The 18,674-nt window shown below is 40.0% G+C and overlaps 1 protein-coding gene across 1 annotated transcript; it reads left to right on the forward strand.

Moving 5' to 3' along the window:
* The first annotated feature begins 1,075 nt into the window (after positions 1-1,075).
* DACT1 (dishevelled binding antagonist of beta catenin 1) lies at positions 1,076-7,011 on the forward strand. Its single transcript, XM_075193393.1, has 4 exons — positions 1,076-1,675; positions 3,075-3,207; positions 3,837-3,992; positions 4,430-7,011. The coding sequence occupies exons 1-4, from the start codon at positions 1,379-1,381 to the stop codon at positions 6,316-6,318; spliced, it is 2,475 nt and encodes an 824-aa protein (XP_075049494.1). The 5' UTR covers positions 1,076-1,378; the 3' UTR covers positions 6,319-7,011.
* The last annotated feature ends 11,663 nt before the right edge of the window (positions 7,012-18,674 follow it).

Below are 18,674 nucleotides of genomic sequence, written 5' to 3' on the forward strand. Positions count from 1 at the left end.
ATTCCGGCTCCGGGAATGGATGGGTAATGTATCTGCAGACCCATTCCGGCTCCGGGAATGGATGGGTAACGTACCTGCAGACCCATTCCGGCACACGGAATGGATGGGTACCATTCCTGCAGACCCATTACGGCACCCGGAATGGATGGGTACCGTACCTGCAGACCTATTCCGGCTCCAGGAATGGATGGGTAACGTACCTGCAGACCTATTCCGGCACCCGGAATGGATGGGTAACGTACCTGCAGACCAATTCCGGCTCCAGGAATGGGTGGGTAACGTACCTGCAGACCCATTCCGGCACCCAGAATGGATGGGTAACGTACCTGCAGACCTATTCCGGCACCCGGAATGGATGGGTACCATTCCTGCAGACCCATTCCGGCACCCAGAATGGATGGGTACCGTACCTGCAGACCCATTCAGGCTCCGAGAATGGATGGGTACCGTACCTACAGACCCATTCCGACACCCGGAATGGATGGGTACCGTACCTGCAGACCCATTCCGCCACTCAATGTTCCATTCCGCCATAAATTGAGACAGACAGAATGGATAACTAGTATATATAGCTGCGATATACAGAAATACATATACACATAATATACATATACCTATATATATTATGAACATATCTGTGTAGCAGAACAGAATACTCTACAGAGGGAGAGGAAATACAGCAAGCTTAACTCAAGACACCAGCAAAGGGCACTGCAGGGAGCTACATCATTCCGGTGTTCTGGCATTCCGGCGGTTCCAGTTTTCAGCCATACCCTTAATTACCCTTAAGTCAATGAACAGCACGTTTATTTTTATTTTGATACTGGTGAGCCATCTCTATTACACATTTTTCTTATTATAATTTTGTTTTACCTTGTAAATATTGCCACTTTGTCTTAGGGTATATTCTTAATGGATGTTACATTCTGCTGAACCTACTTGTGTTTATATAAATGTTATTTTCACCTATTATGTCTATCATTGCAGTGTGACTTGGTTGCATAGGATGTAAGTGTCTGGAAGGGGGTGGGTGCATAGTGATGTCACCAGGCTAGTTATTTAGTCTGAATGGGGCTGCAGGCTGCTCTGCTGAAGGACACAGTTAGTTGGAGAAACTGGAGGAGGTGAGAGCTCTACAGGGCTGTCACAGGCAGCTCCTGGCAGGAGACCCTCATCAACACATCGCTTATTAATAGCCAACAGCAGGGAGGATTTGCATTATGTCCCAGAGAAGACATTAATTGCAGTTGGTTGGAGTTTACAACCGGAGAAGGAATTGGTGCATGTGGAAGAGCCACTTTATTCATTCATAGGGAAAATCTAAGATTGTTTGGTTACCAGCGAATGTTGTAGCTGCTGCATTGCTCGGACTCCCAGGATGAAGCCGCTCCTAGCTACCTCTGAGCTTGCAGGGCAGACCCAGGAGTACTCCCCCCGGCGCAAGGAGAAAGGAGAGGCGGATTCGGAACGCCAGAGGACCCGGGAGCGCCTGGAAGCCACACTAGCCGGACTGGGGGAGCTGGGATACCTGCGGCACAGACAGGAGATACTAGTCAAGGCTGCTCTGATCCCTGCGGTGGGAGGTTGCGGAGACCCTCCTGTAAAGGGTGATAACCCCCGGAGTCTGGAAGAGAGGTTTTTGGAGGAGAATATTCTGCTGCTTAAAAAACAACTGGTATGTAACAGTGGTGCAAACAAGGGGGTAGATGGAGGGCTGAGCTGTGTGCATTTTACAGTGGGCTGTGAAGAGGGGGATAGGTAATTCTGAGACATATGGGGTTAGAGGAACATACTGTTCCTTTAACCCCACATGCCTCACAATTATGCCTAATTTGCTGCAAAAAGGCACTAGGGTAAATGCATTTAATTGCTGTAGTGCAGTTAGGGTTGATTGTGTGGCATTTAATTTTCTCTATATAGTTGGACAGATGAATCGTGGAATGACTAAACTGGTTGCAGAGATTAAATTGAGATTGTATGAACCTATCAATCTCTCAGTGCTCATTGCAATTGCAGATGAAAGCCAGGTTAGAGATTAGGTGGTGTTGATTGTAAGGGAGTAATGTAGCTTTTTACACTGGAGTTAATGGGGGAGGGGGTATCTGAGGTTTTACTGCAATAAAATATATTCATATTGGGCTAGTGACTTGTGTAGTTGGATGGGGTATTATGAAGTGCATGTGTTTAGGGCTAAAGAAAGAGGTGTTTGATGTTGGCATGTATTGGTCTCTTCTACGGTTTCATGGCTCAGATGGAGGAAAGACTGGGTTTTGACAATCTCAGTTGTTCCCCGTGTAATCCTAAGGATTGCTCTGACGCCCAGTGTAGCTAGTTGTTAAACCTTATGCAGACTTTCATGTCTGGCATATGATCATTTGGAGGATTTCTCCACTACCATAAGTTCTTATAGGTTATTGGTATTAATTATCTGCTAGTTAATGTTGTGATGTTATATTTTATCAGACTAAATTTGGTCTGGATAACGGGTTTAAGGTTTCCTAGATAAAGGAGTCCTTATTTGGAAAAGAATCTGGAAATACAATGTGGCCACCAGAGGGCGTCCACAGTGTGAAGCGTGTAAACCACACATCTCTGGAATAGAAAATGTTTGCCTTTCTGCCTTAGGCTATCTCTCCATAGTTTCCTATGTCAGCTGAAAGGATAGCCAACATAAAGGACTAACCTATATGTGGAAGACAATTAACTATTTCAGTTTGTGGTTAGCTATTGATTAGTCTGTAACCAAACACCATCTATTGAATGCCCTCCACCTAAGAGAAAAAAAATCGATTCCATGTGCAATTTGAAATTGATACTCGATAATACATTTTGTAAATATTTGGTCCTCTCATTGTTCCATTCTCAGTCAATAAACAGAAATAGGGATGGTGTAGTTTGCATTTGTATACTGCAGTTGTATGCATGCTGGGTATTATTGTGATAAGGTACACATATTTTTAGCTTAGACCTGGTTTTTAATCTTGCACCTAAGATTGTCAATGGCATTGTATGTGTGGCTTTTGTTTGGTTTTTTTTTTTTTTATGCTGACAATCGCTTTTATTTTTTCCCGCAGAACTGCTTGAGGAAGAGGGACGCTGGTCTGTTAAGTCAGCTACATGAGCTGGACAAGCAGATAAATGATCTGAAGCTAGATGTGGAGAAGACGACGGAGGATCATCTGGAAACGGACAGCCGCCCCAGTTCAGGTACATCGAAGCTCTTATGGATGTATATTTAATGGCCCAGTGCCAATTCTTTATCAAGAGCATTCTCTTTCTGACAAAGAAGCAAGTATTGTTTGTTACATCTGGGGTTAAATTAAAAAAATAAAATACAAATCGCACCTTTTTTATTTATTTTTTTAAAATAATTATTTTAAAAATAAAATGGCTAATTATATATATTTGTCACTTTAAGCATTAAATACCCAAATAAAATAGACTGGTGCACATCATGTTCTTTATGTTGAATCTCTTCTTTCAGTTCCCTTCTGAGTTATTGTTATTCTGCTACTCTGCTTATAAGATTTAAAAAAAAAAAAAAGAAAAATAGACATTCACATTCCAATAAGGAGAACAGTGTCAATCCAAACAAATTATTGTACACCCTATTGAAACAGTTGTCTAATTGCTTATAAGAGGTGTTGTAAAATGTAAAACGAGAGTTGTACAAACGTATCTAGCACATTTCTGATTATTAATAATGGTGAGAAGCAATGTTTAATTGTTATGATCTTAACACTTCTGAAGTCAACAATTTTCTTGTACATCTGCAACAATCTTTTTTTAAATTTTTTCTGAGACTTTGAGAATTTTTATCTTTTTTTCTTTCTTAGGATTTTATGAGTTGAGTGATGGAACGTCAGGGTCCCTCTCCAACTCCTCAAACTCTGTCTTCAGTGAATGTTTATCCAGCTGTCAGTCCAGCACCTGCTTTTGCAGCCCTCTAGAAGCATCAATAAATATCACAGATGGTCAACCAAGATCGGCAGGTAAAGGCTCCCCCCACCCTCCCTCCAGTGTGTCCACGAGTTTTATAGCAGAACTTTACTTGCAGCTTCTGGCCTTCAAAAATGTATTGTGTTGCACTGTCCATTTAAAATAAATAAAATAACCCTGGCTAGAGATATTACTTTTTTACTTTAGTAGTCTGTGGACATTCTCTGTTTGGGGACCCACCTCTCGCCCCTTTCATTAAGTGTGTTTAAACCTATAATTCTAATTCTGTACTTCTACCTGGTAAATATACAATAGTTGGATAAAGCCGTTCTGGTCCTGTACATCAAAGTAGAATTGTTTTATAGATAAACCACTTTCTTTGATTTACTAAACCCTCCCTTCCAAAGAATGGAAATTTCCAACATAATCAAGAATCTTCATCATTTGTAGGTTTGTTAGTAATGATTTATTTATTTTTAATCAATTTCAGATGATTTCTTTGAATGGTTGGACTACAGAGAAGGCCAGTATGAAAGTACAGGCACCGTACGACACTCTTTCTCCGCACCCCATTCTAATTCCACTGAAGCTGTTCCTGACGTGAATCCTAAGTATCAGTGTGATCTGGTGTCCAAGAACGGGAATGATGTATACAGATACCCCAGCCCTCTACATGCTGTAGCGGTGCAAAGCCCCATGTTTCTGCTATCGATGATGGGGAATATGAAGGTGGAGGAGGAGAGTGAAATGGTTGCAAATGTGAATGACTGCTTAGTGCCTGAAACTGACTCTGTAAAACCTGAAGACTCTTTCCAGCAACAGAGTAGTTTCGGCTCTGTGCCCCTTCCTGCCAGCAAAAAAATTGACGGTTATATTTTAAGTGTAATTCAGAAAAAATCACATCCTGTAAGGACTAACAAACCCAGAACGAGTGTAAATGCAGACCCAGCCAAAGGTATTTTACGACATGGGAGTATGTGTGTCAAACAGACTGGTGGCATCTCTCTTAGCACCACTAACCCGAAGAATCCTAAACAGCTATGTTTACATTCCTCTGGAATAATCTCTGTGGATAATAACACTTACCCTTCTCTAAAACAGTGCTCTAAAGAGACTCCAAGTGAACAGCTGGAAAGTAAAAAGTTGCCATCAGTCCTGAGTTACCAGCCAAGTAACATAAATGAACTACAAAGTCAAAACAATTCACGGAACACTGTGCAGTCTGTCTCTCAAAGTATCGGACGGGTTCCTGTGGTTGGGACATCAAATATTCAAAAGGACGTTAATGTAAATCCCACTCCGCTGACCAATCACTTCTCCGGGGTTTCCAATTCTCTTTGTAATGTATCTCCCAAGGAAACTCACATTATTGTTCCTCTAGCACAAGAGAATAAAATTGTGCCTCCACTAAAAAGAATTTTGCCCAAAAATACAATAGACACTTATCATGCGTTATCTCTTGATGAGAGACCACCTTTAGACTTCAAGAGTGAAGGATCCTCTTCTCAGAGCTTGGATGAAGGGCTGTTGGTCAATGCACACTACATACCTGCACAGCAACATGGTGTAAAACTCCATAAAACTACCAAAAATTTGAAGATTGTGAAGAGTTCAACTTTTAAACACCGGTCAAGTGTTCAGCATATTATGGACAATGGTATTCAGACATTGAAAGAAAAGGGTAAGGTTGTGGTCAAGAAATGCAGGTTTCCCGATGACTTGGATACAAATAAAAAAGTAAGGAAGATCTCTCAAAGAGTTAAGAAGGTTGGCCATCCACAAGTAGAGACTGGTATTGCAGGTAAAAGTTCAGGGACAAGCAAACCTGGAACCAAACCTCATGGGCATGCGAAGGATGTGGTTTTGGCCAAGCCCAGGCATAAAAGGGGCGATTACCGTAGATGGAAGTCCTCAGCTGAGATATCTTATGATGAGGCATTACGACGGGCAAGAAGACGGAACCAGAGGGAGATGGTTGGACTTTATACACAAGTTCCTCTTCCTTATACCACCAGCCCATATGCATACATAGCTAGTGACTCTGAGTATTCAGCAGAATGTGAGTCTCTGTTTCATTCCACGGTTGTAGACACCAGTGAAGATGAACAGAGCAACTATACAACAAACTGTTTTGGGGACAGCGAGTCCAGTTTAAGCGAAGTAGAGTTTGTTGGAGAAAGCACAACGTCAAGTGATACTGATGAAAGTGGAGGACTTATCTGGTCCCAGTTTGTACATACCCTTCCGATGCAAACCCACACAGCTGCTGACCTGCAAACCACAGCCAAGGCTTTTGTCAAAATCAAGGCCTCACACAATCTAAAGAAGAAAATTCTTCGCTTTAGGTCTGGCTCTCTAAAATTGATGACAACTGTTTGAAACATGAAATGTTTTCTTGCTGTTCCCTTACCCCTTACTCTCTGTAAATAGATCTGCACCATTTGTGCAAATATTTAAAGTTTACAGTAACTTATGTTGACTTGTAAAACTGTCCTGCTAGTGCCGAAATTCTCCTAACAAGTGGAAAAACCTGAATCCATTACGGAGATAGAACGTCTTCAAAATCCAATTTTAACATGTATGACAAAAGGCCACCAACGTCCATTAAAATTCCTCTGTACAGATCAAACTTACATTTTAAATTTTTTTTTTCCCCTTCAGCTCTAGGATGTACCTTTAACATTCCGTCTGCAAAGGCGCCCTTTATTTGTCAGAAGGAATTTAATATTTGCCTGTATGTGTTTGCGTCTTTCCAACTGCTCATTTTGCGTAAGGATTTTGAACTCGGTGGCGCATTCAGAACTTGCCAGACTTTCCGAAGTGTCTGGGGGGAGGGATAATATTTCCTTGGGACACTTGGGGAGTTTTAATGGCTGGGTCTCTTTCATCAAACATATGCATGCATGCGTTCTGCATGAATAGTATTGGTCCCCATATGCCTCATACTATGGATTTCATGTATACTATAATCACATGTATTTTATATATTTTGTAAATTATATAACACATTTTACATGGTTATAAACTGTCTGCTTTAATGCTGTTTAAATTTATTAAATTGGAAAGGAACAATTTTTTTTGTCTTGTGTGAACACTTTTTGTATATGTGTCCTCAATTTAAAAAGCAAACAAACAAAAAACCCCATGCTTGGGCATCAAAACCACTCTCCCATTTTATCTTTTATCTTCTAAAAGCTAATAAAAATCATTAAATCCCTTCAATGGGGGCAGGGACTGATGTGAATGAATTCTCTGTACAACGCTGCAGAATTAGTGGCGCTATATAAATAAATGATTATATGTAGTGATTTTTTTTTTTTTGTCCCTCACCCAGTATAAGCTGTAGAACATATACTTTAATATGGTTTATCTCTGAATATTAACCTTAGCACTTCGAGAGAAACTCTATACTAAAACAGGAGATCTAGATTTCCTGTCAATTGTGGAAGAATTTGTTGCCTTCAGGGCTTTCTCACTTGTAGCAGGTCATAAATTACTATTGGCTTTTTTTCTTCTTCTCTTCTATACAATGTTTTATACAATTTAACAGATGCCTATGCAAAGGTAATGGTATTGACTTGCTTATATATTGATAAATACTAAGATGCTTAAATTGTGTGCTTCTTAAAACCTCAAAGCCACGAGCAAACATTGTATTTGCTTAGAATGCAGACTGAATTCAAAGGGTTTGTGTCCTTGTATTATACACAGATTTGTGTTCCTGGCTTTCACTGTGAAAGGAACAACACTTTGTCCAGACCTCTCACACATAAAGGGGGATTGAATCCTCTGCTACAAAGATACTTCACACTTTGAACATTTGCTTTGAGCCTTTTAATTGAATATACTTTGCTTGTTTTTAAATGAAAGAAAACTACACATTTGGTACATACAGGCACCATTCTAATGCCACTTTTCAACAGGGTTAGCTGGGGTAATTCAAAGGTCAAGAATAAATAATTAGAGGATTCATAAGTGGATACAGATATTATAGTTGGTTATTGCTATTAAACCAATAAAATTGGTGGTTAATGTTTGAAAAAGTAACTTTTTGGTGAGGTGGATCAACTTTTTGTGTAATGTGTTTTTTTTTTTAATCATCTACTACCTAATAAAAGTTAAGTATTCATGTTTTAATTTGAATGTCTTCCTTTATTAGGCATTGTTTTTGGCCCGCTCCATGCACAAAAATAAACTCCATGGTAAACAAACGTTTAGGACAAAATAAATGGGGAGAGAAATTGCAGCATTTGAGCTGGTCTCCTCCTCTCCAAGGTGATTGGTTATTTTTCTGGGTGTGTCTTAAGGGTACACTTTTTTTTTTTTTTTTTTTTAAACCTCAGTTGCTTAAAGTGCTGTCAAACTATTTTAACGTAGGTCCAACCTTTTCATACTACAGATAAAATTTGAGGGTAAATGGAAATTGGTGCTATATAAGAACTACTTTCAAGTTTTCTGCCACAAGTTTTCTATTGCTTGTTGGCGTGCTGGTTCTGACAAGCATTATGCACCAGACTTCTGCAAAGCCAATATATAACAGTTTTATTTTTCACTTGCTTATAGTTTCAATGGACAATTGGTATAACACACTTTTGTATGCAGACAACAGCCCTAAATCAGTGGGAGCCTCCATAGTACTTGCCTCATTGGGAAGTCACATCTCAATCCTAACACACTGAAATCATTATTTATTTATTTTTTTTACATTGTGCCCTCCCTCTTTAACTTGTTATTCTGATTCCACATCCATGTGATACACGGTACATATTAAGTAGACTGTATTGCACATTCTGCGACTTAACTCCCATATAACAGAATGTTGCAACACGTCACAGGCTCCAATCCTTTGACCTTCATGGAAAATTGGTGATTTTACGGCTTCTGCTGCAATAAGGCCATTTCCACCTGTATGTGCTTTACAAAAAAGAATCTCATACTTTCCTTGAATGCTAAACAATCTGATTCCTAGAAACACTTTCACTTAAAATAGTGCAAAGGGATTCTATTCATTCTTTGTGTTTAAAAGTAAATTCTGAGCACGTGTTTGCGTGGGTTTCTTCCCACACTCCAAAAACATACTGGTAGGTTAATTGGCTGCTATGAAATTGACCTTAGTCTCTCTGTGTGTATGTTAGGCAATTTAGACTGTAAGCTCCAATGGGGCAGGGACTTATGTGAGTTCTCTGTACAGCGCTGCGGAATTAGTAGATGATTTACTGTGCATTAAGCACCCACCTGTTCAAGCATTTAAATACAAAGGCCTAGCTAAGTGGTAGAGTTGAGTGACTTTTTTTACAGCAGATCATGCTCTGAGCAGACATTATGCAGTGGTACAACATTCTGACGATACGAACTTTGAGTTCTCATTTTGCTTCGCAATTCTACAGGACACCGTTCCACGCTGTATTTGTAAATTAGCTGAATTTCTAGCCTATGAGTAGAGCTGGGATTGACATTCAGTGTGTGTTGTGGTTGGGGGGTAAGACTGGGAACGCTTCTAGTCAAATTCCATTTTCAAAATTAATAAAATTTGCGGTGAAATGCGTCAAGGGTCAAATATTTTGGGGAAAAGTTTTGAAAACTTCTATAATTCGTTATCTTTGTTGGGCCTCTGAAATGACAAATCATTTTGGCAAAAAAATAATATATGCTCGCTATTCTGGCAGTTTGCCTTCAGTGATTTCTACAGAATGCTATACAATGGTGCTATGCAATAAAAACGTTATCGTTAAAATTTTTCTTTTTTTCGGATACATTTTACTCTGGAAAAGTATTACATGTAGACGCTTAATGTGTACACATGTTTGGCTCCTGTACCGGGAAGTAAAAGTTTATTGCTACGATTTAGTATCCCTAATTGCAGTTCAATCGCATGTTTGACAAAATCAATCTGCTGCCTTCTTTTGTTCCTTGACTTGTTTCCCTAGGAGAAAGAATCCCTTTGTCTAAGAAGTTGAATAAGAGGCAGGTCACACATTATGCACTTCCTAGCCAGCAGATCATGTCTGGAGTAGATCCAAGGTTTAATGTGTCTGGTGAAAATTTGGGCAGATGCCTCTGGTCAGCAGTGTAGGGCTTGTACATGATACTGATTAAATAAAAGCCTTTGCTACATATTTAGATTTGATATTGAAAATTAATTTATTAGAGTATTTGGTTATTTTTTTTACAAAAATTCCATTTAATGATACCTATTGGTGTCCCTTTAATTTATTTTCCATGTAAAGCAACATTTTCTGCAGCAATGTTCAATTGTTTTAATACTACATCACAATTCTAACTTGATCTTATTAATTGGAACATTTATGGTCAGTACAAGCTCCTAATTTATTTATTTTGAGCTAAAATGTATGCTAATTACATATAGCTATCATTTTATTTTATTTTTTTAAATAAGATATTCTATTTTATTATTGTAATGACCTAAACTGGAAAAGTATACAGCTTAGACATGTTTTGATATTGTGTAAAGATGAAAAAGAAATCAAATACTAATGATAGGGGGTTTTGCTTCAAACAATCTCATATTTATAATGACCACTAAACCTAATTGTAGTCATTTGTCCCAAATAAATGTATTCATTACAACACAAAATCTATTTTTACACTGTTTTGTGGTTTCCCTAATGGTCCCTGGATTGTGGTGTTCCATTAAACTGAATTTTAATGATCTCAACGGCACCCTAGGGAGTCCTCTGAGCTGCTTCCAGGGTGACATAATGATAGGATTTTTTTTTAACTCTAATATATACTTTCTTTTTGCTCTTATTTTCTTTCTGCCAGCAATCATTTCACACACTTAGTGATACATGACACACCTCCTCACCAAACACTTCCTGTTGTGTTGTATTCACTTGCAAAATAAACTGATACTGTATACTAAACATTGTCCAGAACACATGTTGACTCCCTTCCCTACAATTAATTCAAAGATTCTGTTTAGAAATTGTACTTGTAAAATTTATATTGCAATGAATAAGCTGTGTGTTTTTTTTTTGTTTTGTTTTTTGATGGTCACAAAAATGTTTCATCTATAAATTGGATATGTATTTCTGTTCAAAGGATATGTGAACTCCTGATCATTTGTCTTATTTTCAACCGTAAGGGAGCATTATAATACTTATTAATGTAATTCTCTCCTCTGGTCTACAAACTTTCAAGCGTTCTCTGAAAACCTACCTTTTCAGACAAGCTTATAATATTCCTCAACCACCCTCTTAACCTCAGTACCTTAGCCTATTACCGCTTGTTACACAATTTCACACAAGACAACTACCCCCTGACCAACATTGTTGTGTGACAGGATCATTTAGCCCATAAGTCACTTTTACCTTTGCAGCCTGGCTGTGCCAAAATGTAAAATGTAGACTTAGGGCTAGATTTACTAAGCTGCGGGTTTGAAAAAGTGGGGATGTTGCCTATAGCAACCAATCAGATTCTAGCTGTCATTTTGTAGAATGTACTAAATAAATGAAAGCTAGAATCTGATTGGTTTCTATAGGCAACATCCCCACTTTTTCAAACCCGCAGCTTAGTAAATCTAGCCCTTAACCTCATGTGTCAAACTCCCATTGTCCCATAGATTGTAAGCTTGGGAGCAGGGTCTTCTCACCTCTCTGTCTGTTTTACCCAATTTGTTTATTAGTTTGTTTGTCCCCAATTGTAAAGCGCTACGGAATATGTTGGCACTATATAAATAAATGATGATGATGATGATGATGATGTTATCCGCAACACTTATGGTTACCTGCTTTGCAGAGAGTTGCAAAAAAATACAAATAGCTGTTTAGTTATAGCAGTGTATACAGAAGGGAAGGCTTGCAACAGGTGTTATTTCGTCAAACAGAATTAAATCATTAAGCTAAAATTTACAAAATACGTAGGAATGTTTAAATCATCTGTATGTATGCACAAGAATATATATATGCATATTATTTTTCAACCACAGGGCAGCAGTAAGGTAAATAATAATAATTTTCGAATCAACTTTTATTGGGGGATATAAAGTATATGAACACATTAGGGCTTGTTGACTAACATTGCATTCTGATGGACAATTTGCACTGAACCACAGTAATCAATTAGCAGTTGACTTTCAGCTAGTGCAAGCTGGACAATTGAAAGTGTTTAGTTGCTGTGGTTCAGTGCAAACATTGCACCTAAATGAAATGTTAGTAACTGAGCCATATTGTGTGTTTAATTGCAAATGAGCTATTCATAGTTTAATATCGTTTCCCCCTGTTTTCACTGTGCTAGCTACTGATTTGGCTATTCATAAATATAAATCATGGTGGGATGTTATTGACAGTTCATAGTATGTGGGGAGTATAATGATTGATAAAAGCCCTTGTATACACAAGTGCTACTTTAGGGGTAGGTTTGCTAAAACTTCTAAAAGGAAATGTGGAAGTGTTGTGCATACCTACCAATCAGGTTAATGCTATTATTTATCTAGTACATTATAGAACAGTGGTGAGCAATAGGTGGTCCACTGAGCAGGGCCCTCTTATGCACAGCAGTGCACCGGGGCCCGTATATATACAAAAAAAAAAAAAAGATTAGATATATGGGCCCTGCAGCCCAGGGGGGCCCGTCGGAGGCAGCAAAAAAAAAAAAAAACTGAAAAAAAAGAAGAAAATACTTACCTTGCGGTCAGCTGGCGATCCGGCTCCCGCCATGGTCTCCTCCTCCGTCGCGCTCACAGTGCATGTCGGGCGTGATGACGTCACGCCCGACATACATTGCAGAGCGCGACGGAGGAGGAGACCATGGCGGGGTCCCCGGGCACCTGCCCATTGTGCAGGTGCCCGGGGAAAGACGGCCCTGCCACTGAGCCTTTACCTGTGCCCCCTCCCCAGCCAGATGCTCCCAATCTTATCGGAACCGGGGCATCAGACTTCCGAGTCATGTGACCTCTGCTGCACAGTGCAGAGCGATCACGCGGCTTACCCGGAGGAGGAGGGAGTACACTGTGCTCTCCCTCCTTCCTTTGTGCGGCCCCTTTAAAGGCTGGTGGCCCTCCACCTCTCGCACATTGCCCCTGACTGTTCTAGAAAATGATAGCTAGAATCTGATTGCTTGTTATGGACAATATCTCCACCCCTCAGTCTTGTAAATGCTGCACTTACCCCTCTGGGAATGCAGCATTAATTCAGGTATGTTTTGGATTATTAATCTTTATGCAAAATGGATTCTCAATAGATATTGGGATAAGTAATCGAGAGTGCACTGTGAACACATTTTGTGTACAAATGATACCATGTCCGCTCTAGATTATGCTCAGGATGCTGACCTATATAAACTAGCTAAAACATAAATCTATGAATTGATGTGTAAGGAATACCTATATATAGCCACCGTAGTGATAAATCACCAAAGGACACAATCTAATAAATTACTTATACAAGTGTTGAATATATGAATATATATATATATAGAGAGAGAGAGAGAGAGAGAGAGGGATTCCTATTCAAATCAAAAGAAATAATGGTAACAATAACATTGTTAAGATCATACGTTGGTAAGAAACGTTCTGATAATGGTGTATGTCCTAAAGAAATGTGCTCTATCTGTGCATGTTTGATTATATACACTCTCTAGTAGAGTGCATCTAACACGTATCTTTTCCTGCAGCGAGACTCTATATTCAGGGGCTATGTTTCCACCATCACATCATCCTGTGGACATGAAGGTTTTCAGTTGACAAACGTGAAGAACTGCTTGCATTATTCCATTTAAATTTGCACAGTTATGTCCAAGATAATAAATATCCCTTACAACCCTATGTACATTGTACATAGGAAAGATGGATCCTATCATAGAGATCATTGATAAATGGAATAATGGAGTGATCTTGCACATGGGACCAGTCACCTCCCACCACAGCTCCTCATATAACCTCTCATTTCCTTCATTCTCTCCATCACTTCCTTCTGTACATGTGGAGCTAGTGCTGAGACCAAACTGGAGATAGTTAGAGGAATATGCCTCCCACTAAATTAAAGAGCTGGTTAGCAAGTTGGGGAGGGGGGTTATTAATGTTATGTGGAGGCTGGTAGAGGGCTATTAATGTTATATTGTGCTGGTGAGGGGTATTAATATATTGTGGTGGCCAACACCCCATTGCTGGAGTTGGTGCATGTGCAGCGGTTTTTTCAATACCTACTCTGTTCGGAACAGGTACTCGGAACTCAGGAGGGCACATTGCCTGCGCTGAACTTTTTTTTTTGGTTCAGGCATGCTGGCGGGTGCCCAGGTAAGCTTAACGTGTTCCACTGGGCCCTATTGATGACTCTTTATTAAATAGATCTATTAATGTAATGTGGGGTTGGTGGTAGCTATTAATGCAGTATGGGATCCTTGTATTCAATGTGAGGACTGTTACTATAATGTTGAGCTTGAAGCTCATCAGGGGGAATTTGATTTCTATTAATTTGATATTGGGGCTGCTTTCTGGGATGTAGGCCTATTTATTAAATGTGAATAGTATTAATTTAATTTTGGGGCTTTTTAGAGGCAAGGAGGCCTTATTATTAAAAGTTGTTGCTATTGATTTGTGGGAAGAAAGCCTAAAATGTTTACTCGTTGCTTGGGTTTCCAGGAGGTGACTGGTGCCTATATATTTCCCAAACAGGGCCCGAATCCAGACATGCAGAAAGTGAGCTTAAAACAGCAGCAGGAGGTAGTCAAAGCTGCAAGGACAGGTAAGGAAGAGCAGCATAGTCCACCATTTGTCCCAATTCTAATGGGATAGCCCTGATTTTGTGCTGTCTGCAGGGACAGTGGGGAGGCATGTGCTGCTTCACGTAGCTCTGCTAATGAAGGGGAAGCTATGTGCGCCTAACACTAGCATGCACAGCATTGAAAATGTGATTGAAGTAAATGGGAAGGTGTTGGAGACAGGCCTAGCACTGGGTAAATTGATAGCTACACCTATTGCATCCTGACCATACCCATCAGTCTGTGGGGCATGCATAGCCCTGCCTTATGTCAACCTTGCCTGCTAACAACTTGGACCTACCTTCAACATGATGTATCTTTCGCAATATTTTACAAACAAAATGACACATAGAAATAAGTTTTAAAACTTTCTTAAACAGAAATCGAAAAACAAACATATTTTTATGGGAACTGCGCCAGGGAAGGCTGAAAAATGGACAGAACTTCAACAGCAGATTGATCCCCAGTAGGAACTGACAATATATAATAACTAGTTACCTTTAAAATTTCTCTTCCGCCCACACCCCTCCTTCACTGTGAGGTCACTAAAAGAAGGGCTGTCTGTATGGTAATTAGCTTTATTGACCCTTTTATGGTATTTGATCAAAACACATTTCTATTTATGAATTAGTAGGATATTTCCCTTTTGGACCATCATAGATACATATTACCTCTAATAAACTGAGTACAATTTTCTGCTCAGATACATAGAAGACATCTTTATGAAGTTCCTTAGGATGGTATGATATTTCTCTGTGTTCCATATCAGGCTGGTAGTACATAGCTGACACCTGGGATGTAGCTCACTGCACTGATCAAGAATACGCACATCGGTCCTCTCAAATATGGATTTTAAAAAGTTTGTTTTGATGCACATCTCCTATCAGAAGGACCTGGATGACCACATGGTTCTTTGGTGGCACAATCTGGACGGGGCCATAAAACCTTATCTGGCTTAATGATCTTATCTGTAGAGTCTGTAGCTGGGCCCCAGGTCCCTATGAAATATCAGCAACCCAGTTATGTGAAGGGACAAAGGCAAAAAGCAGATTGCTAGAGGAGACCTCAGCATTGTTGGTTTCCTCTAAATAACTTCACAGGTGCTGATATTGTTGGGTGCAATAACTTATATAGTTATATTTTATTTTCTTAACCCTTGATTATGCCATAATTATGACACTAAATACTGCTGCTATTAGCAAATAATCTCTTAAAAGGCCTGACCCAGGAAGGAGTCCAAAAGAGATAGAGGCTCCCGTGGAAGGCAGAGCTGGAAGCAGATCTGTGCTAATCATAAGGCTACTGGACAAGTTGAGCTTGTTAAATATTGTGCTGTTATTTTCTAAACGACGAGAGGATCAGATGAAGGACCAGATGAAGAGCACAGACCTGAAGGTAAATCGTGTCAGTGTGTATGCATGAATCGCCCGGCTAATCGGACCTTCAGTCGTAGGTACAATTGTTGTAGATAACAGGTCAGTTGGAAAATTCCTCAGTGTGTACCTAGCCTAAGCATTGTTAAACATTACAGCCAGAGGGGGCAAAAGCTGCTATATGTTTACATACCACAATCATTGCTCATCCTGCGATGTTACTAGTACAGGCAGTTCTGTTTGTGAGAGAGGGGCACCAATGACACTTTTTACGCAGAGCTCCACTTGGTCTATAACTGGCCCTGGGCACACTTCTACTTTGTGGAGGTATCTCCTAAGAACAATTATACATCTTCCTTGAAGTGCTCTTGAAGCGCCTTGGGTAAAAATGAGAGCAATTTGTGGTGCGCATTCAGTGCACTTTATAAATGAGAACTTGGAGATAAAGCTGCAATATAGGTGGAGCGATAAGGTGCCAGGGCCCTTACACTATAAGGGCCTCCACCAGGCTACATGAACTGGGAACATGACAGAATCATGTTCCGCCACTTACTTCAGGTCCAGAAAGTACTTTCCGTCATGTCCCTGCCCTCCCCTGGTGTCAATTTCTACAACAGTAGTGGTAAGTTCACCTATGTGTTAAGGACATTCTGATGTCTCTGTGACATCACAATGTCATGTGACTACTCCAGTCACATTGTACAGAGATTGTACAGAGATTTAGGTGTGGGTCACAGACCGAAAAGGAGGGAGATGCTGGTAAGGTCAGGTGAGGAAGAGGCATGGGGGCTGGAGACTGATGAGGAGCAAAGCATGTTGGGTACAGAATGGGGAATAAGGTAGCATATAAGCCACAATGAAGTGAGCAGGTGACCACTTGCGGCACACAATGGTAAATTACTGGGCATGTGTAGTAAGGGAAGATGGAAAGAGAGGCATGTGGGACACAGAATAGTGAGCAGGGGGCCATGTAGTATACACATAGATGAGGAGAGCGACTGGGGGGTCACAAGCTGTTGAGAGGATATACAGGGTTCTGGATTGGCAATAAATGGGTGATGGGGTGGAATTAAAAAAGGAAATGTTTTGAATATGCAGTTAGTGTGTTTCCGTAATCTCATTCAATGGGGTTGGTGTTTTGGGTGGGGCAATATGACGAGCTCTGTATGCCAAAAATAGAGTTCCTGTTCTTAATTCCCTAACTCCCTTGCCACCAGGGATGTTGAGAGGGGTGTAGGGGGTGCAAGTACAAACTACTGGGGCCCAGGCCTGCCTGAGTATTGCAGGCTGCCAGTGCATTGTTTGCCAGCTTCCACATGCACAGGCTTCATTTTGACAATTAAGATTTAGTGGCAGGGGTCCCACTACACAGTTTTCATCCAATAATCGGATAAATCTGCCGACATACGACCGCTCGTTCAAAAGTCGGGTCAGTGTGTGCAGTGACACGATGGTCAAAAGTCTGCCCAAATGGACGATTGTCGCCTCAGTTGGTTGGTCGTACCGTTTAATATTTTCGTTCCAATCTCGTTTCCGTTGTGTAGTGTGTATAAACTTCTGACCGATCCACAACAGTGAGTATGAAATTAAAGTCATTGCTCACGACAAGATGGCTGTAAAAAGTCGCTAAAGGGACGACCACTTTTCCCTTCATCCCTTCCCTTCCCTAAACAAGGCTAGTGTGTGTGCAGTCCATGGACCGAGCGATCGGAACATCGATCGCATGTAAAATCGCTCGGCATAAAAAGTTGGTTGAAATTTCTGTAGTGTGTACCCAGCTTTAGTCTCACCCTGGAGATGGTGGAGACTGGGTCTCTTGACCTATACATATTGCGCATTCTAATTAAAGTTTTTCAAGAAAGTGCATTTCTAGGCATTCTTCAATTAGTGTAATAAAAACATATATTAAAGAAAGTCCTGATGTCCCCAATTTGCCATAATTAATTTTAGTCTCCAATTAATTTTGCCTCGCACTCTATAGAGGTGCGGGAGAAAACGGGCGGTGATTTATACCGTAAATGCCGGCAATGTGCGCACATTGAATTCCCCCCTCTGAGACTTAAAATTTGAACCTTATTAGAAAATGTATTTACAAGTTAAATGTCATATTATTTATATATGTCATAGAGCAAAAATGACACACTACTGAAGGTTTTCAATGAAACATAATGGAAAGGTACAAAATGTTGCTAATAGGTTTTCTTTAATGTAAAATTAGCCCAGAGGAGAAAACACCATACAGTGCAGAAAATTCAATTTGCATTAGCTGCCACAATGAGGGACTTTGCCTGTGAGCACTTGTTGTTGAATTGTAAATATAAAAGGATCATTGTGTGCAGAGACTAGTTGAGTAGAACAAGAGAATGACACATTGTGCAAGTCATTATATTCTTTTGTATAGTACAAATGGCTGGCAAAACTGTCCTTATACCCGAATTATAAGCCGATAAATACAGAGGACTGCAACACTGCTTGATTCATTGTATTAAACAACAGGTAAAGCGTAACTGAAAGACATCTTTGTTCTTTTGGCAAGATGATGAAAAGACATGTCATGTTAAAGTGTACTTGTCACCTACAAACAGCGGGTGCAGACATTTTACCGGATGTATCGATATATAACCGATCAGTTCAATTGGAACT

This window comes from Mixophyes fleayi, chromosome 12 (assembly GCF_038048845.1).
Source record: "Mixophyes fleayi isolate aMixFle1 chromosome 12, aMixFle1.hap1, whole genome shotgun sequence".
Lineage (NCBI taxonomy): Eukaryota > Metazoa > Chordata > Amphibia > Anura > Limnodynastidae > Mixophyes > Mixophyes fleayi.

Coding starts and splice junctions, on each gene's coding strand:
- DACT1 (XM_075193393.1), top strand. CDS start 1,379: ATGAAGCCGCTCCTAGCTACCTCTGAGCTTGCAGGGCAGACCCAGGAG. Junction 1,676..3,074: donor TGCTGCTTAAAAAACAACTG/GTATGTAACAGT, acceptor TTTTTCCCGCAG/AACTGCTTGAGGAAGAGGGA. Junction 3,208..3,836: donor GGACAGCCGCCCCAGTTCAG/GTACATCGAAGC, acceptor TTTCTTTCTTAG/GATTTTATGAGTTGAGTGAT.